At 42.5% G+C, this 27,137-nt stretch overlaps 1 protein-coding gene across 4 annotated transcripts in view; it reads right to left on the minus strand.

The window, feature by feature from the left end:
* The window catches only part of LRP11 (LDL receptor related protein 11), a 53,675-nt gene that overhangs the window by 16,552 nt on the left and 9,986 nt on the right, over positions 1-27,137 (minus strand). For 2 of the 4 annotated variants that reach the window (XM_058735622.1, XM_058735619.1), the window contains exons 3-5: positions 11,822-12,029; positions 5,696-5,821; positions 4,091-4,297 (exon numbers count right to left, since the gene is read on the minus strand). In XM_058735622.1, the coding sequence (XP_058591605.1) occupies positions 4,091-4,297; positions 5,696-5,821; positions 11,822-12,029 (541 nt within the window). The remainder of the gene's footprint in view (positions 1-4,090; positions 4,298-5,695; positions 5,822-11,821; positions 12,030-27,137) is intronic. The other 2 variants (XM_058735620.1, XM_058735621.1) reach the window with 2 other exon arrangements.

Below are 27,137 nucleotides of genomic sequence, written 5' to 3' on the forward strand. Positions count from 1 at the left end.
TTTTCCATCCATTTCCCCAACCACCTCCCTTCTAGCACCTATCAGCGTGTTCTCTGTATTTAGGAGTCCTTTTGTTTGTTTCCTTTTTTGTTTGTTTGCTTTGTTTCTTAAAAATGTTTTTGTTTTTGGGGCACCTGCCGTGGCTCAGTCTGTTGAGCGTCCAACTTCGACTCAAGTCATGACCTCACAGTTCATGAGTTCGAGCCGCACGTCGGGCTCTGTGCTGACAGCTCTGAACCCGGAATCTGTTTCAGATGCTGTGTCTCCCTCTCTCTCTGCCCCTCCCCCACTCACACTCTGTCTCTGTCTCTCTCTCAAAAATAAACAAACATTAAAAAAATTTTTTTTAAAGTTTTTGTTTTGGGGGTTCCCAGGTGGTTAAGCGTCCAACTTTGGCTCACGGTCTTTCTATTTGTGAGTTCAAGCCCCACATGGAGCTTGCTGCTATCAGTGAAGTGCCTGCTTTGGATCCTGCCATCCCCCTCTCTCTGCCCCTCCCCCCTTCAAAGAAATAAACACTGAGAAAGAAGTTTTGGTCTTTGATGGGCATGTAATAACACACATAAATACTCCTGAGAAAAAGAAAAGTTTCATAAACATAATGTGTTCCTAATTTGTTAAAAGTGAATAAATGTCCAAAAAACTATTAGAACTGATAAATGAATTTAGCAGAGTTGCAGGATACAAAATTAATATACAAAAATCTGTTGCATTTATAAATACTAATAATGAAGTAGTAGAAAGAGAAATTAAGGAAAAAAATCCCATTTACAATTGCACCAAAAAGAATAAAATACTTAGGAATAAACTTAATCAGGGAGGTAAAAGACTTAAACTCCAATAACTATAAAACACTGAAGAAAGAAACTGAAACTGACACAAACAAATGGAAAGATACACCACGCTCATGGACTGGAAGAACAAATATCGTTAAAATGTCTATACTACCCAAAGCAATAGATTTAATGCAATCCTCTCAAAATACCAATAACATTTTCCACAAAACTATAACAAATAATCCTAAAATTTATATAAAATCAAAGAAGATCCCAAATAACCAAAGCAAACGTGAGAAAGAAGAACAAAGCTGGAGGTATCATAATCCCAGATTTCAAGATATACTACAACGCTGCAGTAATCCAAACAGTATGGTACGAGCACAAAAATAGACACATTGATCAATGGAACAGGATCCAAAAATAAACCTACAACTATACGGTCAAAGGAAGCAAGAATATACAATAGGGAAAAGGCAGTCTTTTCAATTAATGGTGTTGGGAAAACTGGACAGCCACATGCAAAAGAATGAAACTGGACCACTTTCTTACATCATACACAAAAATAAACTCAAAATGGATTGAGGACCTAAATGTGAGACCCGAAACCATAAAACTCCTAGAAGAAAACATAGGCAGTAATATCTTTAACGCTAGCTATAGAAACATTTTACTAGATGTGTTTCCTTAGGCAAGAGGAAAAACAAACAAACAAATGAAAGTATTAGGACTACACCAAAGTAAAAAGCTTTTCATGGCAAATGAAGCCATCAACAAAATGATAAGGCAACTTACTAAATGGGAGAAGGTATTTGTGAATGATATATCAAGTAATGGGTTAAAATCCAAAATATATAAAGAACTTAATAAGCCTAACACCCTCCCCCAAAAGCCCACAAAGAATCTGATTAAAAATGGGCAGAATAGACATATTCCCATAGAAGACATACAAGTGAACCACAGACCCATGGAAAGATGTTCAACATAGCTAATCATCAGGAAAATGTAAATCAAAATCACAATGTCAGAATGGCTAAAAACAAAAAAGATAAGTCATAACAAGTGTTGATGAGGACACGTTAAAAAAGGAATCTTCGTATCCCGTTGGTGGGAACATGAACTGGTAAAGTCACTGTGGAAAACAATATGGAAGTTCCTCAAAAAATTAAAAATAGATTACCATATGATCCAGTAATTCCATTACTGGGTATTTACCCAAAGAAAACAAAACACTAATTTGAAAAGATATATGTGTCCCTGTTTACTGCGGCATTATTTACAATAGCCAAGATATGGAAGGAACACAAGTGCCCCTCCATAGATGAATGGATAAAGACGTGTGTGTGTGTGTGTGTGTGTGTGTGTGTGTGTGTATGTGTATGTAATGGAATATTACTCAGCCATAAAAAGGACAAAATCTTGCCATTTGCAACAACATGGATGAACCCAGAGAGTATAATGCTAAGTGAAATAAGTCAGCGAAAGACAAATACCATACAATTTCACTCATATGTGGAAATTAAGAAACAAAACAAGTGAACAAAGAAAAAAAGAAACAAAAACAAAAACAGACTTAAATACAGAGAACAAACTGGTGGTTGAGGGAGGGGAACTGGCTGGGGGATGGGTGAAGTTGGTGAAGGGGATTAAGAGTAAACTTATCATGATGAGCAGGGAGCAATGCATAGAATTGTTAAATCATTATATTGTATGCCTGAAACTATAACACTGTATATTAATTAGGCTAAGATAAAAAGTGAATAAATGTGTGCATGTATGTGTATAAATGAAAGTGGCCAGAAAAAATGCAACAGAATATTAATGGTGAGTTTTGCTACATGGGCTGATTTACCCATTAGGTGGCAGTACTAACAAAGGTATAGACCCAGCTTAGGCATTTGAAAGCACCTAGTCTAAACTGTCCAAAAGAAAACCCTTCGTGGAATATTTCTGTGGACATATCTGTACAGATACACTTAAAATCTAAACAGTAGATGGGGTGCCTGGGTGGCTCAGTCAGTTAAGCATCTGACTTCGGCTCAGGTCATGATGTCATAGTTCATGGGTTTGAGCCCCGCGTGGGGCTCTGCTGAGAGCTCAGAACCTGGAGCCAACTTCAGATTCTGTGTCTCCCTTTCTCTGCCCCTCCGCGACTCGTGCTCTTACCCGCACGTGCACGCTCACATTCTCTCTCTCCCTCAAAAATAAATAAACATTAAAAAAAAGAATATATGAAAAAAACTAAACATTAGATAAACAAGACTAGAAAAAAATATACCAAAATACCAAAAGTTGTTTTCAGTAAAGAGTGGTATTTTAAATTATTTTCCTTTTTTATTATTTGCATCTTCTGCATAGAACAAAATAATTTCATAAAGAAGTTATTAAAGTAGCGACAGATTATTTCTGTACAAGTTATGCAGAGTTTGAGTACTGAAAAGACATTTACAAAGGCGTACAGAAATGTGATATTCTATATTTCTGTCTCTTGTCACAAACAATACAAATGTGCAAAAACAAATTTAAGATGACAGAATGTTAATGTTTCAGCAGTGTGAATGTAGACAAGATTCTTATTAGCCTTATTAGTGAAAACAAAAAAGTTACAGATTTCGTTAATTGGGAGCATAGGACTGAAGTGCTCGCACAAGCAACCATTTCTTTTTTTTTTTTAATTTTTTTTATGTTTATTTATTTTTGAGACAGAGACAGAGCATGAGCAGGAAAGGGGCAGAGAGAGAGAGAGAGACAGAGAGGGAGAGGGAGACACAGAATGTGAACAGGCTCCAGGCTCTGAGCTGTCAGACGCAGCTCGATGCAGGGCTCGAACTCACGAACTGTGAGATCATGACCTGAGCCGAAGTCAGACGCTTAACCGACTGAGCCACCCACGCGCCCCACAAGCAACCATTTCAATATGACGTAGATTTTCTTTACTTACGTTCACTAGCTTAGTGTGAATAGGGTTATGCTGCTTCATCTCAAAATAACCTAAAATTTCACACGTAGGGCATTTGTTTTCTTAACACAGGTGTTGAAATTTCCTAATTCGAACGTACTTACTAATAAATGTACAGGTAGCCCTGGAGTATATATGAATGTATGAATGTATTTAGTAGGTGTTCCTTAGTATAAATAATCCGTGCAAATGTCAGACGGGGTGGGTTTTTTTTTTTTCCCTTTTTGGCCACAGTTTTCATTTTAACTCTCTTCTCTTTTATTTCCGTAACACTCTTCAAATATAACCTTCATTTTGAGCCCAGCGTCACTGGAGAAAATGAGGCCGTTTGCGGAGAAGCTGTTGAGGTCCTTACCTGGCATCACAGGATCAGTCTGACTCTCTGGTCCCCAAAAAGTGGAATGATTCCTCTTCTCTGTGTTTGATACCACCAGTGGCTGGTTTGGGACAGTCACTTTGTGGGACTTTTCCAAGAAGGAGCCTCCTGCTACATCTTTGATTGGTCCTGTGATTCTAGGCTGGGCGGTTGCTGTGTGGGTCACCGTCTTCCGGTCAAGGCTCACTGAAGGATACAGGAGCTACCGTTAGCTGCTGGGTTTCTTTTCTGAACTGTAATTAAAAGCACTAAATTTGCAGTAGATTCAAAGCCATGGATACTTGTGAATAATAACCATCTAAGCCATGTTAGAGCCCCATAAAAATTACTCTCTTCTTTTCAAATGGGTAAACTGTTTTCTCTTCTTCCAATAACTGGCTTTCTAAATGTCACAAATAAATTGACGAAAACAAAGCTTAAGGGGCGCCTGGGTGGCTCAGGTGGTTAAGCGGCCGATTTGGGCTCAGGCCATGATCTCATGGTTTGTGCGTTTGAGCCCTGCATCGGGCTCTGCTCTGACAGCTCAGAGCCTGGAGCCTGCTTCAGATTCTGTGTCTCCCTCTCTCTCATTGCCCCTTCCCCCACTCATGCCCTGTCTCTCTCTCTCAAAAATAAATAAACGTTAAAAAAATTAAAACAACAATAACAACAACAAAGCTTAAGCCTAAGGTTTTGAGATTTACATCCTTCTTCAAAACCAGCAGTTTTTCTTCTTTCTTTCAGTGCCCTTTTGTGTATGTAGGTGACATTATAAGACTGGTTTACAGTCCTGACTTAGCTACACCCTAGTACATCACAATTTTTTCTAGGGGCGCCTGGGTGGCTCAGTCAGTTAAGCATCTGTCTGACTTCAGCTTGGGTCACGATCTCACGGTTTGTGAGTTCGAGTCCCACCTTGGACTCTGTGCTGACAGCTCAGAGCCTGGATCCTGCTTCAGATTCTATGTCTCCCTCTCTCTCTGCCCCTCCTAGCTTGTGCTCTGTGTGTCTCTCTCTCAAAAATAGATAGTGAAAAAAAATTTTTTTCTAAAAAATTTATCAAAACAAAATCTTAACTCACTTTAGTTTTTTTTTTTTTTTTTTTTTTTTTTAACGTTTATTTATTTTTGAGACAGAGAGAGACAGAGCATGAATGGGGGAGGGTCAGAGAGAGGGAGACACAGAATCTGAAACAGGCTGCAGGATCTGAGCTGTCAGCACAGAGCCCGACACGGGGCTCCAACTCACAGACCGCGAGATCATGACCTGAGCCCAAGTCGGCCGCTTAACCAACTGAGCCACCCAGGCGCCCCTCACTTTAGTTTTTTTAAAAGCATATTCCTCACAGCATTTTTAGGATGGGGAAGAGTCTTTTAGAAAACAAAGCAAATTTTGAAGAAGGTAAGCAATATAAAACATTTGACATTTGCAACTCAGATTAGAGACTTATAGTTAATGGTCATTTAATTTAAGGCATAGCTTATTCACATGAATTTATACCTAAAACTGGGCAGAAAAAGAACAATACTGAATTTGCATTTTATTGTGAAAATAAAGACATCCTGTCTCCCCGCCTTGCCCGAAAAGGCCATGCAGCTGACTCACAATTATGACAGAAAGCCTCATCGGACCCGTCAGGACACTGCTCCACTCCATCGCAAGCCAGCATGATGTCAATGCAGCAGCCGTCGTCACAAGAGAAGTGGTAGCGTGAGCAAACGTTCGAGCATCCTGTTTGCGAACAAGTCTCAAGTCACAGGAGTTGCCATATCGTCAACACTTCGCTGTGTCACGATTAAGTAAGACTAAATGTACATGGAACATTTTGGGGGAGAGAGATGCACATAATGGGGCAGACACCAACAGTCTGAGCTGGAGCAACAGGTTGCGAGAAAGGGGTGTCTCCTTGACCCCCTGACTTAACTCTGAGGCATCACACGGGCTCTTGGTCGCGGGGCCGTTCTCCAGGCCAGCGCTGCCTACCAGGTGGGAACAGACGAGCAGCAGCTCTGGTCTTCCCCAGCCAGCCCCGGGTTTGCTCCCTCACGTCTCACTCTGCGTTCCTTTGTTCATCCCGTCGACTCTGTGGGCCCCCAACACTGCCCCCCACCCCGCATGGCATTTGGCTGGCTGAATGTGTTTTATTAGAGACACCATTTTATACATGCCATGTCTTTAGACATGCTATGTCTTGCATCCTTGTTTTCTAAGTGATCATTTTTACTGAGATTAACTTTTGACTATTGAACCCTATTTGTTGACTACCATACATCCCTACCACCATAAAGAATAAACCCAATCTTTAGCTACTGGCTGGTATGAATTTATTTTCTTCAAATAATGAAATTGTCTCCCTTTTGGAGCTGTTAGTTTTTTTTTAATGTTTATTTATTTTTGAGATAAACATTTATAATGTTTATTTTTTTTTATTTTGCACACACACACACATATGCGTGTGAGCAGGAGAGGGGCAGACAGAGAGGGAGACACAGAATCTGAAGCAGGCTCCCGGCTCTGAGCTGTCAGCACAGAGCCCGACACAGGGCTCGAACTCACGAACTGTGAGACCATGACCTGAGCCAAAGTCGGATGCTTAACCTACTGAGCCACCAGGCACCCCAGGGGTTTTTTGTTTGTTTTTTGTTTTTTTTTTAAGTTTATTTATTTATTTTGAGAGACAGAGAGCAAGCATGCATACAAGTGGGAGAAGGGCGGAGAGAGAATCCCAAACAGGCTCTGCACTGTTAGCATGTAGCTCAACGGGGGGATTGAACCCACAAACCGCTATATCATGACCTGAGCCAAAGACACACACTCAACCAACCAAGCCACCCAGGCGCCCCTGAAGTGGCTTCAGGCGGCCCTGAAGCTGTTAGGAGTTTTTAATCTACAGTGTAAAGGAGCTACATGTATTTTCTTGAAAGGCATTCCCCTACTCCAGATTAAGCCAACTTTACTAGACTTAGCTACACAACAACTGGGTGACTTCGACACTGGTTGATGCAGAGTAAAGGTATCAGGCTAGATGTAGGTCGTGAGGAACTCCCTAATTTCCCAGGGACACAAGGAACTAGACAATTCTCTCAGGACACGGGAGAATGGTAGATTATGATAATCCACCGAGGCAAATGGTTGAGCATAGTATATGAGTCCAAGTGAAATCTTGGATACATATTCCATTGCATGCAGTTAAACAAGGGCCCGGGAAAGGAGTCTATCTGGGTACAAGGCAATTTGAAGATACCTTGATCCAGGAAGAAGAGAAGAAATGGTGGGAGAAGCTCCTGAGAAAGAAGAGGAAGCAAAGGGCCTCAGTTATGACTGAAAATTTGGGCCTGGAAAGGAGAATCTTCTTTGGTTCCAGGAAAGGAACTCGGAGGAAAAGTGAAGGAAAACTGTGTTACCCTGAATACCAAGCAGGATACAGTTACTGCTCACATTTTTTAGTTCATGACATGAAAATCCTAAATATGTCAAGGTTTTACTTACTACCTGGTAGCTTGTGGAGATAGATTGATATTTGTAACGTATCCATTTATTACTAGATCAGTGGTCTCTAAATTTTTTTGACCATACATCTGATCAATACATACAGTGTTGTATACTACGCATATAGTGTAATAAACACACATCTCCATCTAAAAATAATATGCATGTACCAGCATACTAACATATTAAACATGATATAAAATATACTAAAAATTCAGGGAGGAGATTAAAAATTACTAAAAATATAAGTTCAGGTGTCTTCTTTCCCATCCTACAAATGTCTTTATCTGTGGTGGTGGGGGGGATCCTCTTTGGAGACCGCTGATCTAGATCATATTGGAAGTGTTTGGTGGCTTGGCATTTGAATAGATTATTTTTCTCAAAGCTTGAAAACATGCAGCCTCTATATCCAAAGATCACCCAAATTATCACATCAGCAGGGGTACTATGCTTGCCTATGTCCCCCAGATGGTGCCACCCCTGGTTACCATTACATCTGGGTTATTAACTGCAAGACGAATATATATTTATAATAGAAGGGAGAGAACCACCTCTCTGTCCCCATTTCTGGTTTTCAATGTCTCTGTGTGATGTTTTATTACTTTAATTCATACTATGTTATTCCAATCTAGCCAGAGAGTGATTCCAGATAGCAGTTAATAACACAGCCATTCTTTTAAATTTTTTCTTTCTTCCTTTCTTCTTTCTTTCTTTCTTTCTTTCTTTCTTTCTTTCTTTCTTTCTTTCTTTCTTTCTTTCTTTCTTTAGAGAGAGACAGAGTGTGAGTGGGGGAAGGACAGAGAGAGAGAGGGAGACAGAATCTGGAGCAGGCTCTAGGCTCTGAGCTATCAGCACAGAACCCAATGTGGGGCTCAAACTCACAGACGGAGAAATCATGACCTGAGCCGAAGTCGGATGCCCAAACAACTGAGCCACCCAGGTGCCCCTTAATTTTCTATAAAAAGTTCCATATATAAGATCTATACTACAGTGGCCTTTCAGTAATCAAAAGCGATGCACATAACTTTCTGCCACTTCAGATACATTTTGTCATATTGGAGAAAGGCCGGAAGTGTGCAACTAGCAATTTGTCTTTGGAGCCCTGGAAAACTGGCCCAAGTCAAGAAACCAGGCAAACACTGGGCTGGTGCAGTGTTAGCTCTCTGCTTGTACCCACACTTCTATCCCTCTCTCCTGCCCAGGCACCTTGGTTGTACAAAGCAAAATCCCTTTAAAACTTCTATAGGGATAAGGGGATATCCATGCCTTCTTCCTATGAGCTCTTTCTTCCAATAATCGGCACCTGACTTGGTTCCTGCCCAGGCGAGCACTCGATCCCAGGACAGCCCTCTGGGTTCAGCGGTCCTCCATAGGGAGGGAGTGGCTGGGGCCGATGCCATGTTTCCCATGGCCCTGGTGCATGCCCAGTACACTGAGGTACTAAAAACATGTTTTTAAGTTTATTTTTTAGTAACCTCTACGCCCAACGTGGGGCTCGAACCCAGAGATCAAGAGTCACACGTTTTTCTGGCTGAGCCAGACAGGCACCCCTCAAAAATGTGTTGAGTAGCTGTCTGGCTCTACTTTGCAGCTGCCATAGATCAACGGCCCTGCTGGAATCTGGGCGGGATCAGACTCCTGACCGGGACGGCTCCTCTCACTTGCCATCACTGCTTCAGAGGGCAACAGCGGGCAGGAAATTGGTGTCACACCAGGCCACAGGCAGCAGCCTCCTTCCTCACGGGAGGCTGGAACCTCGGCCGGACGGGGAGTCAGCCAGTCACATTCCGAACACTGACTGTGCTCTGTGTCCCTGTGGAAGGCAAATTATCGGGGGTGCCAAGTCCTTAGGATTCTCAAGTCTTGCTTCATTTTCAATATGCATCCCGACCTATGTTGGTTGGAAGACAAGATCAGCCATATGCAGGCATTCTCTGATCTTTTTACCCTTATTCTCCCACTGACTGAGTTATCAGGGATGGCGAAGACATGCGAAGGATGGGTTTTCTGGAGCCATGGTTAGTGACTGTGAAGGCTCACCACGTGGGCGCGGGTGAGCACCTCTGTATGCCCAGTGCCTCGCACAGCTCCTGTGCACCCTGCGGTCCCGCACACACTGACAGAGTCTGCGGACTGAACGACAAGACCCTCAAATACACAGCATCTCTGTACCTCTCCCTGGAGTGAACTGTGGGGGGTTTCCCCCTGCAATACCTCTATGCCTTTTGTGCTCTCAAGTTCCATATACATATATGTATATGTATATATATATTTTTTAACTTGATGAGCTAATCTTAGAAATGCAGATGTTTGGGAAGGTAAGAAACATAGATAAATGAGAAGAATGAGTTTACATTGTGCAACTGAAAGTGAGAACCATCACATGTATGTAAAGCTATATTATTAGTATTTGTGTTAACGTGTCCATGGAAAATTTTAGCCCTTTTTTTTTGCCCAATAGTGTTTTTAAATTTTTTTTAAATGTTTTTATTTATTTTTGAGACAGAGAGAGACAGAGCATGAACAGGGGAGGGGCAGAGAGAGAGAGGGAGACACAGAATCTGAAGCAGGCTCCAGGCTCTGAGCTGTCAGCACAGAGCCCGACGCGGGGCTCGAACTCACGGACCACGAGATCGTGACCTGAGCCGAGGTCGGACGCTTAACCGACTGAGCCACCCAGGCGCCCCAATAGTGTTTTTATTAAAGCATGGGGACAGGACCTGTGGGCAGAAAAAGCTAAATAGTCCTTTTATGGTTTTTTTTTAATTTTATTTTTTTTAATGTTTATTTTTGAGAGGGGCAGAGAGAGTAGGCTCCAGTCTCTGAGCTGTCAGCACAGAGCCCGACATAGGGATCGAACTCACAAACTGTGAGACCATGACCTCAGCCAAAGTCGAACACTTAACCGATGGAGCCACCCAGGCGTCCCTAAATAGTCCTTTTAAATTGACACATGCACTTTATAAATTTTAATTTGTTTTAAATTGTCATATGTTTAGGAAAGACTCTTAATTCAACAACAACCAAAAACAGAATGGAAGAGCCCATGGAATGAAGTCAGAATATAAAATGCTGGGGCATCTGGGTGGCTCAGTTGGTTGGGCAACCGACTTTGGCTCAGGTCATGATCTCATGGTCCGTTGAGTTCGAACCCTGCATCGGGCTCTGTGCTGTCAGTTCAGAGTCTGGAGCCTGCTTCGGATTCTGTGTCTCCCTCTCTCTCTGCCCCTCCCCCACTCATGCTCTGTCTCTCTGTCTCAGAAATAAACATTAAAAAAAGGGTTTTTTTTAAAATAAATGTATTTTAAACTATTTAACATTATTAAGCTTTATATTAGAATTCTTAACCCTTAAAAACCTTAATTTCTGGTTAAAATTAAGAAGTAAACAGTTGTGGGGGCCCCTGGGTGGCTCAGTAGGTTAGGCGTCTGACTTCGGCTCAGGTCATGATCTCACAGTTTGTAAGTTCGAGCCCTGTGGGGGGCCGGGCCCCGGTGCCAGGCTGAGACCGGGTTGAGCAATGTTCCCTGTTGACTCAAGCCAACCCGGTGGTCCCCCCTCCCATTCATGTGGGAGGCCAGGCCCCGGCGCCAGGCTGAGACCGGGTCGAGCAACATTCCCCGTTGACTCAAGCCAACCCGGTGGTTCCCCCTCCCATTCCCCCACTCTCAAGGGCATATGAAAGCCTTGTCAAGGCTGAGAAAGTTAATTCCTGAAGCAGGTGTTGGCAGTAATGCTACCTCCCTTTTTCTACCCCGAGTCAGATAGAAACAAACATGGGAATTGTGTTTTGCTAGCAATCTTATCAACAAGGTCTTGTGACCCGTCTAGAAAATGCACAAGAAACACAGAACTAAATGTTTTGGTGGGCAGCAATTATGTGAAACCTGTTTATTCTTAGAATGACCTAACCCATAAGAGTCTGGTTATAAAAGATTGTGTACAGCAACAACAAAGCCGTCACTTGGGCCATCAGCCCAGGGGACCCTCCTGTTCCCAAACTTTCTCTTCTCTTCTCTTTTCTTGCATTCCCCTACCCTCAGGACCCTGACCTCGGTGTTTGTCGCGCCGGCCGCGACAGAGCCCCGCGTCCGGCTCTGTGCTGACAGCTCAGAGCCTGGAACCTGCTTCGGATTCTGTGTCTCCCTCTCTCTCTGCCCCTCCCCCACTCACACTCTGTCTCTATCAAAAAGTGAATAAACGTTAAAAAAAATTTAAGAATATAAAATGCTAATCCAATACCATGTTTCTGTAAGTAGCTGGTTTCTGTCAGCCATTGTGAATGCAAAGGAAGGACTTTCCTCTCACCTCCTGTGGAGAAGGTCATGGGCAGCACTGTCACTGAGACGTTGTCAGAGCTTCTCTGCCCAGCAGTGTCCATCACAGTGAGCTGAAAGGTATATGTTCCTTCCCGTAAGTGGGACAGCTTCAGGGTTCCTGACTGAGGTACCTGACACCCAAACAGGAAACAGCACATGTAGTTAGGAGATCTGAGGCACAGAGTCCAGTATCATCCTGAACTGGAAATCAGCATTACCCCTGGAACAGTCCCATGTCCCATCTGTCCACTCCCGGCCAAGGAAGGCAAATCCTAAAGCATGCACCATTTGGGCAGGTGGCCCTACTCTGATCTCACAATTCTCAATTTTATCTGGGCTGACAATCTCCTTGACTAACAATAGTCTTTCACTTGCCCTTAGCAGTTGATGTTCCAAACCTGTAACTCTCCAAGCTCCACACCCAGTATCTAGTCCCTTCCTTCTCAGCAGGTGACCTCATCTACTTTGAGAAGAAAATTAGGACATAATTATGGCCATGATTATGTTTCTACCACTCATTCCTATGCTGGGAACGCACCTGTATCTGTATCTGCTGTCAGCTCCTTTCCCCCAGCCATAGTAAGATGAGCTGTCCCTCCTGCACTCCAGGCCAACTCCCCCATCTAGGCCTTGACCCCTTCCCTCTATGACATTTTTTTTTAATTTTTTAATGTTTATTTATTTTTGACAGAGAGAGAGAGACAGAGCATGAGCGGGGGAGGGGCACAGAGAGAGAGAGAGACATAGAATCTGAAGCAGGCTCCAGGCTCCAAGCTGGCAGCACAGAGCCCGACGCGGGGCCCGAACCCGCGGACCGTAAGATCATGACCCGAGCCGAAGTCAGACGCTCGACCAACTGAGTCACCTAGGCGCCCTTATGACCTTTGGAACACTGACCATCAAGTAATTTCTCTTTCAAATGCCTCTGCTATCACTATGCTCACGTTTCTCTCTACCCAAAAAAAACCAAACAACAGCAAATAAAAAACCCTACAGTCCAAGATCATCCCAGCCATGCAATCTTATCTCCTTCCCGTTTCAACTTACCTTTCAAAGCCTTGTTCATGCTGCACTTGCGGCTTCCATTTGCTCATTGCCCATTTATTCTTTATCCCACCCATCTGATTTCTTTCCTCACCATTCCCCTGAAACTGCTGGAAAAACTCATTAGCTGATCTAGCAAAGATCACCAAGTTGTCAAGGTCAATGAGACTTGTTAGCCTTGCCTTCTCCCCCTCTCCCTCCACTGGCTGTCTTACTGCATTTTACAAAGTTAGCCACTCCTGGCTTCTGGAACTCGCGACTTCCCTGGCTTCTGTTTCTGTGTCTGAATTCCCTGGCTATTCCTTGATGATCACCATGATGGACTTCACTTCTGCTTACTCCCTAAACCCAGGGTCCCATCCTGACCCCCATTCTCCTCTGCCATTTTTCAGGCAGTCTCCCAATCATGGCAAGAGCGATAGCTTCTGAGGTCAGTACTACGTTGTTATTTTGGGAGTCATTTTTGGATGCTCAATCCAACTACTATATTTTTCAGCTCTCTCAAAGATATTATAATGGCTGAATGTCCTATTTTCTAGGAAAAAATCCCTTTTTGCTTAAATGAACTAGCCTGGATATTTGCCAAAAATGAATTCTGACCATTACATGGCTTATTACATTGATGCATTACCAGACTTAAGAGTACAGAGAGTTGCCCTATTAGAACTATCAGCTGCTAGGAATGCAAGCTGGTGCAGCCACTCTGGAAAACAGTATGGAGGTTCCTCAAAAAACTAAAAATAGAACTACCCTACGACCCAGCAATTACACTACTAGGCATTTATCCATGGGATTACAGGTGTGCTGTTTCGAAGGGACACATGCACCCCCATGTTTATAGCAGCACCATCAACAATAGCCAAAGTATGGAAAGAGCCCAAATGTCCATCGATGGATGAACGGATAAAGAAGATGTGGTATATATATGTGTACATACATACACATATATATGTACACACACACACACACACACACACACAATGGAGTATTACTCAGCAATCAAAAAGAATGAAACCTTGCCATTTGCAACTACGTGGATGGAACTGGAGGGTATTATGCTAAGTGAAATTAGTCAGAGAAAGACAAAAATCCTATGACTTCACTCATATGAGGACTTTAAGAGACAAAACAGAGGAACATAAGGAAAGGGAAACAAAAATAATATAAAAGCAGGGAGGGGGACAAAACAGAAGAGACTCACAAATATGGAGAACAAACTGAGGGTTGCTGAAGGGGTTGTGGGAGGGGGGATGGGCTAAATGGGTCAGGGGCACTAAGGAATCTACTCCTGGAATCATTGTTGCACTAGATGCTAACTAATTTGGATGTAAATCTTAAAAAATTAAAAATAAAATTAAAAAATAAAAAAAAAAGAACTATTAGCTGCTTGTTTGTATTTATGAAATCCTAGAATTTAGATTCCTGCACGTAATTCTGGCTTGGAGGCTTTGTCCGAACTATATATGCCCATGAACAGAATGCTTTACAATCACTTTAGGGGGCAATGCAAGGAGATACAGTTGTATCAATAATCAATCACCCAGAGCTCCTGTTAAGTACAGGTTTCTCAGCCCGGCCTTAGAGTCTGAGTCCGTGGGTCTGAGAGTGGGATCTGGGAATTTGCACACAACAGGCACATCCAGATGATTCACCGACGACACTGCAAGAACCGTGGGTGAAGTGGTTAAGAGCACGGAGTCTGGCGTCCAACAGAGCTGAATGCCAGCTCTATCATGGGCCAGCTCTGTGACCTCGTACAAGCCACTTAACCTATTTGAGCCTCAGTTCCTTCATCTGTAGAGTGGAAATAATAACGGCACTTACCTTGTAAGCATCAAATGAGATAACTATGTAAAAAGAGCTTAATGTGGGGCTTACATATAAGTTTTAAATATAAAATACAAGTTTAGTTTTTTAAATATCGAAAGAGCATAACGTAGTAAATGCTTAAACGTAACTAACTGTCTCCATCTCAAGCTGAATAACCCTGTTTTTACAGACAGGAAAATGAAATCTCAATAACGTGACTCTCACTCACTGAGACAGAGACAGAATTGAGATGTCCAGGTGTAAAACCATCAACAAGCGGTCCCATCGCTCTCCTTGCAAAAGCTGTAAGCTGGAGAGCTGGCAAAGAAGCAAGCCAGTCCTTCGTTGTGTATTTCAAAGAGATGTTAAGCAGTTTTCACCGCCACACTGTTACATGATCTTCAGGCTCAACTACAACAAGAGCATACCAAACTTATTCTTATTAAGTGGGGTCCACTTGTGTGAGAACTACAACACTACCTAAAGGGCATGCAGAGAGAAAACTGAAGATGACAAGAGAATGTGAGAGTCTGGAGCAGGCAACTGATCCTCAGAAACAAGAGGGTTCTCGATGTCTGAGAACAAGGAGAGAACATCAGAGATTCAGACGAGTGAGATTTAAAATGAGGGGCGCCTGGGTGGCTCAGTCGGTTAAGCGTCCGACTTCAGCTCAGGTCACGATCTCACGGTCCGTGAGTTCGAGCCCCGCGTCAGGCTCTGGGCTGACGGCTCAGAGCCTGGAGCCTGCTTCCGATTCTGTGTCTCCCTCTCTCTCTGCCCCTCCCCTGTTCATGCTCTGTCTCTCTCTGTCTCAAAAATAAATAAACGTTAAAAAAAAGAAAAAAATTTTAAATGAGACAAAAACTGTGGCTTGGGACTCAGGGTCATACCAAAACCCCCCTTTTCTTTCACATTCCATATCCAAACACATCTCGAATTTAAGCGCTTCTCATCATGTCCATTGTCACCATCCTGGTCTGAGCCCACCCTGTCTCTAGCCTGAGTCACTGCAGGGGTCAAGAGACCTGCACTCCAGTGGGACTGGGACCCGGTATCCCTTTATTCTGGAAACTTTCGCTTCCACCTCTGTCCACATGATTGCAAGGGAAGGGTGAGTTATAACCTCTCCCTATGGCCGGAGGAGTGTGAGGCTGAACCAAGGGGCACCAATGACTGCAAGGGGCAAGAGGCCGTAAGGTTGCCGCCGGTGACAGACTCTCACCCTCTCCAACTCTGGCTCAGAATCAGGCAGGCCTTCCTAGGTCGCAGTGGTGTAATAGATAAGACCACTAGTTCCGGGACTTAGAACACATGGGTACATGGTGGCAGCTGATGGCCATGCTGGAATGTGTTGACTGAGCCTTGCAGCCTTGAGTAAGGGAGTAAGGTGCTATGAGGGGAGAAGCTTTGTCACAGCTGGTCTGCCTGCAGACTTAAGACTGCAGAAAGCCGGCAGCTGAGAGGTTTGCTGCCCAGGTATATGAGAGGAGACAGAATCCCAAGCAGGTTCTGCACACTCACCTCAGAGCCCGATGTGGGGCTCAATCTCACAATCCATGAGATCATGACCTGAGCTGAAATCAAGAGTCAGACACTTACCCGACCGAGCCACCCAGGGACCATGGGAAGTTTCTTTTCAATGCTGGGCTGGAAGGACAGGCATCCACTATCTAAGAGGGCAATTGTCCACCTGGGCTGTGGATGCCTCTCTCTGCCTTCCGAGGCACCTCCTCTCTGATGCAGGGAACACTGATCCAGGTCCAGGTCATGGTAATAACCTTCAAAGTCCTGGGTGAGCTTAAATTTAGATCTATTCAGGTTAATATCCTCTCCTTGGCCTTTTTATTCATTTAGTTAACAAAAGGTGTCTTTCCTTGAAATCAGGTATTTAGAATATTTAGAATGGTTTCCCTTCAAGCATCCAGGTGATCCTTCCATATCTCATGTTTATTTGACATTGGAAAGGATTTTACAAACATTTCCTAAGTGTCAGGATAAAAAATATATATGGCAGAGGAGAAAGAAAATAAGACAAAAGTTCTCATTGTTCCCACCAAGAGTAGGACAACATTCCCTGAGCACATGAGCCAATTTTCTTGACATCTGGCCATAATGCAGAGTTTCTACAGACAAAAGATTAGTACTGCTTCCCTGTTGTTTCTTCTCTTACTGCCCTTCTCTCCTTTCGAGTCTAGGGAAGATCAATACGATATCTTGGTTTGGCAAGATGTGGGTCAAGTGTAGACAAGATCTCTCTGAATCCTTCTTTCCTTCTTTTCTTTTCTTTTCTTTTCTTTTCTTTTCTTTTCTTTTCTTTTCTTTTCTTTTCTTCTCTTCTCTTCTTTCTGCTCTTCTCTTTTCTTTTCTTTCCTTTTTTCTCTAATGTAATCTCTACACCCAACATGGGGCTTGAATTTACAACCCCTAGATCAAGAGATTCCTGCTCTACTGACTAAGCCACCCAGGCACTCTCCTCTGTACTGTTTTTTAGAAAGAAAAGTAAAAAGAATGTTATTGTACAGACCACTGGGCAAATGGCCAACTATCTATCCTCTGGGTAAAGTCAAACCTGATTCTCATCTTAACTGGATAGTGATTTTATGGCCCTAAGTTACCATATCAGAGAATACACATTGAATTTGAATGCTCTCAGACATGTCCAAAATGTTTGCACCATACAATGTGCATCTTTTCAAGTCAATAGGACTTTTGTAAGTCCTATCCTGTTATTTCAGGTTATAGAGACATATACCACAGGGCCCTCATCTGCAAAGTCCTCTCTGACTTCTCTCAATCAGATTATAATCTCTCCTTCCTTTGAACTCCAGTAGCACTTTATCTGCATTCTTTTATAGCCTTGCCACTTTTTTTTTAAATGTTTACTTGTGAGAGAGGGCAAGTGGGGAAGGGGTAGAAAGGGGACAGAGGATTTGAAGCGGGCTCTGAGCTCACAGCAGCGAGCCCAATGTGGGGCTTGAACTCAGGAACTGCGAGATCATCATGACCCAAGCTGAAGTTGGACACTCAACCAACTGAGCCAACTAGGCACCCTAGTCTTGCCACTTTCTACTTGGTATTTTTATTATTTAGGTGCATATCTAATCTCAACCAGTGTCAAGTTACTTGAGGGCAATATTCCCTACAAGTTTTTCACAGTTTCTTACTCCCTTGCTTCTTGCGTTTGAAAGGCCCTCATAACTTTTTGTTTATATACAAGTGAGTGAATCTATTCTGTTTGTAATTCAGTGAATGTATTGGTCAAAATAGCCCAATATTTACATCCCAAGGTATTTAGATAAAACTGTAATAGTTTTCCTCTCTGGAGTGCTCATTGTTTAAAATGTTTATTTATTTATTTTGAGAGGGAGAGAGAGAGCGCACACACACTCGAGCAGGGGAAGGGCAGAGAGAGAGGAAGAGAGAAAATCCCAAGCAGGTTCCACGCTGTCAGCACAGAGCCTGACATGGGGCTTGATCCCATGAACTGTGAGGTCATGACCTGAGCTGAAACCAAGAGCTCAACCCACTGAGCCACCCAGGTGCCCCTCCGGGAATGCTCATTTTATGATCTGAAATATGCTAAGTGCTTTATTTGCGTTTTCCTATTTTCATCCCTTACTGAAACTCTATCAGGTTGTATTATCCTCTTTACAATTGAGGAAGCTGAAGCTTAAAGAATGGAATAATTTTCCCAGGTTCACCCGGCTAGGGAATTGGCAAAACTGGGTTTGAATCCAGGCCATTTAGTTATAAATTCCATATGCACAGCCATTCCAGAATCCTACATCTCGGTCAGCAGATTCAGGCCTTCCAAGGTCCTTATTCCAAGAACCATTTCTCAGAAAGAACCCAGGCACAGTTTATATACAGACTGGCCAGCTGTCATGGTCTAAAAAAAGTAGATTACAGTCAATCAGGTTTAAACCCCGTTTGACCAGAAGCACACAGATTGACAGTCAATTCCTGTGATTCTGGAATTCTACTGTGCTTGTCAATTATTGTCTGGGAAGCTGTGTGTTTGTTTCTGAACAGGCAAAGAACTTCAAAGCTTCTGCCCTTTCTGGAATAGATCTTTCTTAATTCAGTTTACCCAGATTTATTTTTCCTGAATTACATACTTTTTCTTCCCCAGGGAGATTATTTTTCATTTCCTTATAATGATAATTACAAGTAATTATATAATAAGTAATATTATAAGTAATTTTCTTAAAGAAAAAAACTGCAATTAAATATTCAAGTCCTTGAGCTATAATGTAAAAAGAATTCCTACTTAAGTCAGGGCAGGCTACATTTAGGCTCATGGCTGACGCTGAAACACAATAGGTACAAACTATCCCCATCTTGCATGCTCTGAAGTGTCTTCCCCCTTAGTCAGAGCAGTAGGTTCTAGGATTCACTGGTTTTTTTCTCCTGTCTTCATTCTTCATTTTTGAAGCAAGACACTTACAAAGAAATCCTCAAAACCACAATGAAATATTCATTCATGGGCACCAATTTATCCCCAGGTGTTACTTAGGAAATCTGTATGGGGAATCGTCTCTGTCTGGAAAATGCCCCGTGGGCTGCCATTACTTTCTGTCCCTTATTCAAAGATTTGGGTGAATGGGAGGGCTGAGGTGCACAGATGTTGGTGAAATTTTGAGGCAGTTCAGCCTTGTTTCAGTTCTTTGGAATGTGGTATGTTTTGCTTCTCTTCTCCTGCTTTTGTTCTCACTCCCAGGAAACGCCTAGCCCTCTGGCTTTCTCAGTGTCAAAACTGCTCGTTTTAAATTAAAAAAAAGGTTTTTTTTAAATGTTTATTATATTTATTTTTGAGAGACAGAGAGAGACAGAATGAGCAGGAGAGGGCAGAGAGAGAGAAGGAGACCCAGAATATGAAGCAGGCTCCAGGCTCCAAGCTGTCAGCACAGAGCCCGACGCAGGGCTCGAACTCACGAGCCGTGAGATCGTGACCTGAGCTGAAGTGGGATGCTCAACCGACTGAGCCACACAGGCACCCCAAAATTGTTCCTTTTATCAAAGTCCTTTCTGGCCTCAGATCAGAGTCTGAAGCGTTGCCTCTTCAGACATTTGAGGAGTGAGTATTTGCTCCCTGTTGAAGGCTTTTCGTGCACTGGTGAGCACATGGAGTATTTGGGGTTTGGGCTTCCTTGGGAGAATCTCTAAAAGAACAGCACCCAGGCAGCAACACAGTCTTGCTGGGTGTAAGACAAGACTATCAGGAGCGGTGTGAATACCATGGAAGGAAAAATAATCTCATGATACATTGAATAGTATCATCATGCTTGAATGTTTGCTATGTGCTGCTCACTGCTCTGGGGGCCTTACTTGCACAACCTTATTTGACCACAATAATAATGCCTTGAAAGGACTCCTGTTCTTTTCATCTTGCAAGTGGTTTAAAACATCCGCCAAGGTCTCCCACACAAGTAGTAGAGCTAGGATTCAAAAACCATTGTCAAGCAGATGCTCTGTCAGAAGTTTTACTTGTTTGATGTCTTTCATTCAAGACAAATTGGCTCACTTGAAGGAGGAAGGAAATAGATGAAGTTGATACAAAGTTTTCTCAGGTACCCAATGACCATTTTTCTCTTTTTCTTTTTTAAATGTAGAAACAGCTTCCTCTCCATCACTCTGTCCACTCCCACCAGAGGCCTAGAATGTCTGGGATAACTTTTATTGAAGTGATTTACATTTTGTTTTTCTGAAGACTAGAAATTCTCCAATAGCCAAGAAATAATAATAGTTATGTGTGCCTAGGATCTCCTTTGATGGGGAGCAAAGAAATTGTCAGACGACACATAACAGCTCTTTGCAGTATCTGTATGAGACCAGAGTGCTGAGCAATGTTCTGCTGGTCACGCTAAGAAGGATGATACAGATCTGGGGGCTGTAAGAGCACTTTTGGAAAGATTAGCTGAGCAGTCAATTACTTAACAAGAGAGAGAGAGAGACAGAAGCAATTAATTAGCAAGTATTATTAGAATCCTAGTAAGTATTGTCACAGTTCTAAGCTTTAAGAGAGAAAGGGAAAAAATACCAAGGAATAAAGGAAGGAGGGAGGGAGCAAGGAATGAGAAGGGAGACAGGGCCTTCTGGAAGCATCTGTGGGCAGTAAAACCCCTCTTCAGCTCATTGTTCCTCCCCTCACTGAAAATAATTCTAAAGAAATCCCTCCTCAGTGTTATAAATTCTGTTGTGATATTACAGATTTTATGTATTTCTTTCTACACATCAAGGAAGACGTGTAGAAAACAGAAGACGATGGACACAGTGTTTAATCTTTAAGACCACAATGGGGCGCCTGGGTGGCGCAGTCGGTTAAGCGTCCGACTTCAGCCAGGTCACGATCTCGCGGTCCGTGAGTTCGAGCCCCGCGTCAGGCTCTGGGCTGATGGCTCGGAGCCTGGAGCCTGTTTCCGACTCTGTGTCTGCCTCTCTCTCCGCCCCTCCCCCGTTCATGCTCTGTCTCTCTCTGTCCCAAAAAAAAAGAAAAAAAAAAGACCACAGTAGGTCCTCTGGAAACTTGGGTATTGGTTTGACAACTGCAGGCTGTCTTGAAAATCCTTGCTAAATTTTTATAAAATCTTTCAATAGGCTTTTAAGTCATCTCCTTAACACGTAATGATTCATTCCTTTTGTGAGCATTTTCAGTACTGACCCAAATCATATCCCAGGAAATCTGACTGAGGAGGAGTAAGTGACAAAACGGTTCCTATACAAGGAGACAGAATGCAATTTGAAATTCAACAATTATTTTGTGCTCTCTTGCCCTATGACCAAAAAGTCAAGTCTTGTTTCTATTTATATTCATTTTCTTGGAAACCTTTACTCTAAGGTTGAGTTATAAAATACCATTTTTATCTCGTGGGGGTGGTTTAAAAATGAGTCTAATTGGGAGATCCTACATAGACCATCCCGTCTCAAGAAACTTGGATTTCATCAAGAAGGACCCATGTTCCAATTTTCCTCTGTGGTCCTGGTGTAATTAGGAATACCACTTCCCTTGAGCATCCGACTTCAGCTCAGGTCATGATATCATGGTTCGTGAGTTCAAGCCCCATGTCAGGCCTGCTGCTGTCAGCACAGAGCCCGCTTCAGAACCTCTGTTCCCCTCTCTTTACTCCTCCCCCACTTCTGCTCTCTCAAAAATAAAAAAATAAATAAATAAATAAAAATAAAGATTTGGGAATACCACCTCCTTTCCCCCTCCCCTCAATAGGTCCCAATTTAGATGATAATCTATTTTCAAAAATTAATTATGTGCAGCAGGCAAGCCAGTGTGCAAATGGTTTTAATTTCATAATGAAGTTATTGATGTAAGCGATATCCATTCTTTTTTTTTTTTTTAAGTTTATTCATTTATTTTGAGAGAGTATGTGTGCAAGCAGGGGAGGGACACAAAGAGAGGGAGAGAGAGGACCCCAAGCAGGCACTGTGCTGTCAGCACAGAGCCTGACATGGGGCTCAATCCCACAAACTGTGAGATCATGACTTGAGCAGAAATCAAGAGTTGGATGCTCAATTGACTGAGCCACCCAGAAGTCCCCAAACCATATCCATTCTTTATAAACTTCCGTTACATGTGATATTCTAAGATCATTTAGTTATTCTAAAATCATTTGAACATCCTTGTACTCTGTATCCTGTTCCTAAATGTCATATTTTACTTTTGACTTCAGATTTAAATGTCTTATGTTGAAAAAAAATGTATTACATTGAATAATCGTGAACTCAGTGTCATCTAATGGGCTGCCTAAAAAAATGTGTCCTTTTGCATTTAAGAAAATGCGTCCTTTTGTATTTGCATTTTGTATTATAGATTAATATTCAGTTAAGCAGATATAGAATATCCTGTTCAAGGGCAGAAAACATGTAACTTTATTTTATTTTTTTTAATTTTTTTTTTAACGTTTCTTTATTTTTGAGACAGAGAGAGAGCATGAATGGTGAAGGGTCAGAGAGAGAGGAAGACACAGAATCAGAAACAGGCTCCAGGCTCTGAGCTGTCAGCACAAAGCCCGACGCGGGGCTCGAACTCACGGACCGCGAGATCGTGACCTGAGCCGAAGTCGGACACTCAACCGACTGAGCCACCCAGGCGCCCCAAAACATGTAACTTTAAATCCAGCGGGTAGACTCTTCGTTCTGACCAATCATCTTTCCTATTCTTTTTTCATAAATGAAGAAACCAAGCCAGGAACATAAGCTTTCCCATATGTTTAGTCAAAGTAAACTGCTTAGTATAGCACTCACTGAATACACACGTTAAGTACTAAAAATACTTAGACTAAGTTTTTTTATTATTAAGTTGGCAGAAATAATTCCTCTCTTATAATAAGGACCTAGTTGGTTTTTGTTGTTTTGTGAATACCTGAATGAGTCTTTTGGACGTGAAAAGATAGTCCTACAACCTAGTCTTAAGGTATTCCAAGACAAAGAGAGGGCTGACTCTTCTACCCGACCCCCCCGCCCCACCCCAGGCCTTTACTCAAAGCTTCTCCCTAATGAGAGAAGGAGTTAAGGAGCCTGTGCAGATGGAGAACAGGGAAGACGGAAGGAGAGAGGAGAAGAGGCACCCAGTGGAAAGCCTGGCCAGTGAGGGCCCTAGAGGGGTGAGAATGGTCAAGGGGCATAAGAACAAGTGTATCCCACATTGGGTTTTAACTTAATTGTTCTACTATGCTAGCCTATAATTGCTCTGCCCCCATTCTCACAACCTTCCAAGTGAGCCCCATTTTGCAGCTTGAAGGAAGATTGCATTAACATTCCAGTCAGCTGGATCCCATTCTCAGAAAAAAGAATTTGACTTGAGAGTCCCAATTTTTCTGTCAGAAGTTTTGGGGTGTAGGGGTGCCTGGCTGGCTCAGTCGGAAGAGCACTGATTCTTGATCTCGGGGTCGTGAGTTTGGGCCCCACACCTGTGTAGAGACTAATAGATAAAATAAACTTAAGAAAAAAAATTGTGGGGTGTAAAATCAGGCTGCCCAAGTGAAAGGGATCCGTGGGATGGCCCCTGAAGGATGTTAATTACCGTTAAAGGAAAATTCTCAAAATGTTTAACCTATGACTCTCACACAAATCTTCATTGTTGTTGTTCTTATGTACATATTTAATTTTGGAAGGAAATGAATCACTCTGAAATCAGAGACTTTTAAAAACCTCTCACAATGGGGCGCCTGGGTGGCTCAGTCGGTTAAGCGTCCGACTTCAGCCCGGGTCACGATCTCTCGGTCCGTGAGTTCGAGCCCCACTTCGGGCTCTGGGCTGATGGCTCGGAGCCTGAAGCCTGCTTCCGATTCTGTGTCTCCCTCTCTCTCTGCCCCTCCCCCCATTCATGCTCTGTCTCTCTCTGTCTCAAAAATAAATAAACGTTAAAAAAAAATAAAAACCTCTCACTTGGGTGAATTGTAAGCAAAGTATAATTCTACAATGGCTTGAAAATACCTGTGTATCTTATTCTCGGGTATGAATATGTGTTAAGATCTCGCACAAATCTAATATGAACCTGCATCAAAGATTTTATTTAGCTCTCTCTAATTAAAGAGAAAACCAATAAAGCATCCCACAGATTCAAAGGCGAATCTGAAGAATAGGAAGATACAAGGAGTCATGAATGCTTAAGTGAAGTTGCCAGGAGATGCAAAGCTGAAACAAGTTTGCTGTTAGTAACTATTAGTCACCAAAATGCATGTAGTAACAGATTAATACCTTCGGGTATTAAAATGTCATGCTTGAAATCCACTTTTCCACAGGGCAGAAATCAATTTTATCTCTATATGAAAAAATTTATTTGCATTTCAATGTACAAGAATAATTTGCATTCCCACTTCTTTTCTTTCTTTAATGTTTGAGAGGTTGGGAGGATGGGAGGGAGGGAGAGAGGGAGGGAGAGAGGGAGGGAGAGAGGGAGGGAGAGAGGGAGAGAGAGAGAGAGAGAGAGAGAGACAGACAGAATCCCAGCGAGGGTCTGCACTGTCAGCAGGGTCGATCTCACAAACCGTGAGGTCATGACCTGAGAGCCCCACCCTCTGTTTTCTACAATGTACCAATGGCGACCCTGAAGGATCTGCTCCGCAGCCCCCATCACTCCACTGAAAGGCGCTAAGTCATCTCTTGCCATTTCAGTCTTTCACCATATTTTATTACAATTTTCACCCACAAGGTGGGGATGTGCCTTCTTGTGAGGTTATTCTGAGGATTACAGATAGGTCTACACTGCCTGGCGCTGAGTGGGGGGCTCAATTAATGGCGCCTTTATTATGATGAAGTCATAGTAGGGTAAGAATTTACTTTTGAGAGCATTCATCAAGGTACACCATTATAAGATAGTCAGTTTGGTAGCAAATAGCTCTTTTCTTGTAAACTTTGTCACTTGGGTTATGGTTTTATAACTTTAGATCCATCTGCCAATACATTATACACTTGGCTGGGGAATTGGTCCACATTTTCCTCTTGATGGCAGAGCAGTCAGCCCTAAAAGCCCATAAGGAATGCCTAATTTTGTTACTTCTTCATAAATATCTTCAGTAAATTAATACTGAATCATCAGCAGTATTTTTATTCAGCACTCATCTATGCAATTCATTGCTTACAGAATAAAGCTTTTAATAGCAAATACACAAAGCTAGATGATAATGGAGGAAGATTTATAGCTGCTGGAACAGATATGTCCCAGAAGTGCCAATTAACAGTCAGGGTCCATCTCAAGGGAGCTCTCTAGTGGTATAATCAATGGCTTGTCCATGTACCTTTTCTGATCAAAGCAATAAAGATATTAATTTTGCAGCTGACACGATGCATTGGAGGATAATAAATATGCTGGATGACACTTAAAGTTCAAAATTATTTCTGTTGTAGATGAAAACCAAAAGGCTCGGATGTAAAAGGATAAACATAAGGTCCTGTACTCAGGTTCAGTAAATCAATTACACAAACATGGGATGGGGAGGCTATCAGGACAGCAGTTCATGTGGAAAGATGAAGCAGGTTTTAGGTAATCCTGCTAATGGAAAACTCAACATGAATCTATTGTGTGAAGCAGCCACTAAAATAGCTTATATAAATTAAGCTTCATTAATACAAGTAGAGACAATGCCTGAATCACAGGAGGTGATAGTCTGTGTCAGGAAGAACCACAGTTTACATATGGAATTCATAGGGGTGTCAGATTTTAAGAAGGGCATGGAACAGTCTTGAGAAAATCCAGAAGATGCTGAATGGTAAACGTGAAATCTGAAAAATCAACTTATGAGGAACAATCTGAAAGACTAAGAGTGTTGAATTCTGAGAAGAGCATTCCAAGTGGTCGACGTTCATCTTTTTCAAAATTTTAAGTGGCTGATACACAGAATAAAAAGAAGATGTGTTCAGTGCTTTTCCAAAGAGAAGATCCAGCACCGGGGCACAGATGTAAAGAGGAGGCACATCCCACTTCCCTAATAACTAGAGCTGATGGAAGATGGCACAGGACATGATGTGAACTAGTAAGCTTTCACCTCGGGAAAAATCAGGCAGAGAGTGGATGACCACTGGAAGGGATGTGATGGAGGGGGCTCCTCTATGGGTGGGAAGCTGGGTAAGATGCTGGCCAAGGGTCCGGGCAAGTCTAAGACTATATAATTGTTGACTAAATAATGGACTTAAATCAGTCTTGAAGGACTAGCTGATTATCGTTTTTGGTTTTGTTCCAACAGAATAAAATCAGTGCTTCCCCACAGAGGGAAGACCCTGGAAGAAAGAGGAAACAGTTGACAGCTAACTGCAGGTCAAGGAGAGAGGCCTTCGAAGAAGCCAGCCCTGCTGACACTTTGATCTCGGACTTCTAGCCTCCAGGCCTGGGCGAAATTTCTGTTGGTTAAGCCACCCAGGCTGTGGTATTTTGTTACGGCAGCTCTAGCAAACCAGTATTGACTTTTTGTGCCTCCTCTAACTAAAGTGGTTTGGACAAAGTTTATTTGACTAAGCCAGGAAATATTGCTATCTAGGAAGGGTCTTGAAAGAGTTAATAAAAAGTGACTAGTCTCACAACTCAGGATGCCTTTTATGGACCCAGCAATTCCATTTCTGGGTATTAATTTGAAGGAAGCAAGAACACTAACTTGAAAAGACATATGCACCCCCGTGTTCACTGCAGCATTATTTACAATAGCCAAGATAAAGAAATAACTTAAACGTCCATTGACGGATGAATGGATAAAAAAACAGTGGTCTACAAATATTCTGCCATAAAAAAGAATTTTGCCATTTGTGACAACATGGATAGACCTGGAAGTTATTATTCTGAGTGAAATAAGTCAGAGAAAGACAAATACCTTATGACTTCACTTATACGTAGAATCTAAACAAAAAACTGAACACCAGGACACCTGGGTAGCTTAGTTGGT

Source organism: Neofelis nebulosa, chromosome 6 (genome assembly GCF_028018385.1).
Source record: "Neofelis nebulosa isolate mNeoNeb1 chromosome 6, mNeoNeb1.pri, whole genome shotgun sequence".
NCBI lineage: Eukaryota > Metazoa > Chordata > Mammalia > Carnivora > Felidae > Neofelis > Neofelis nebulosa.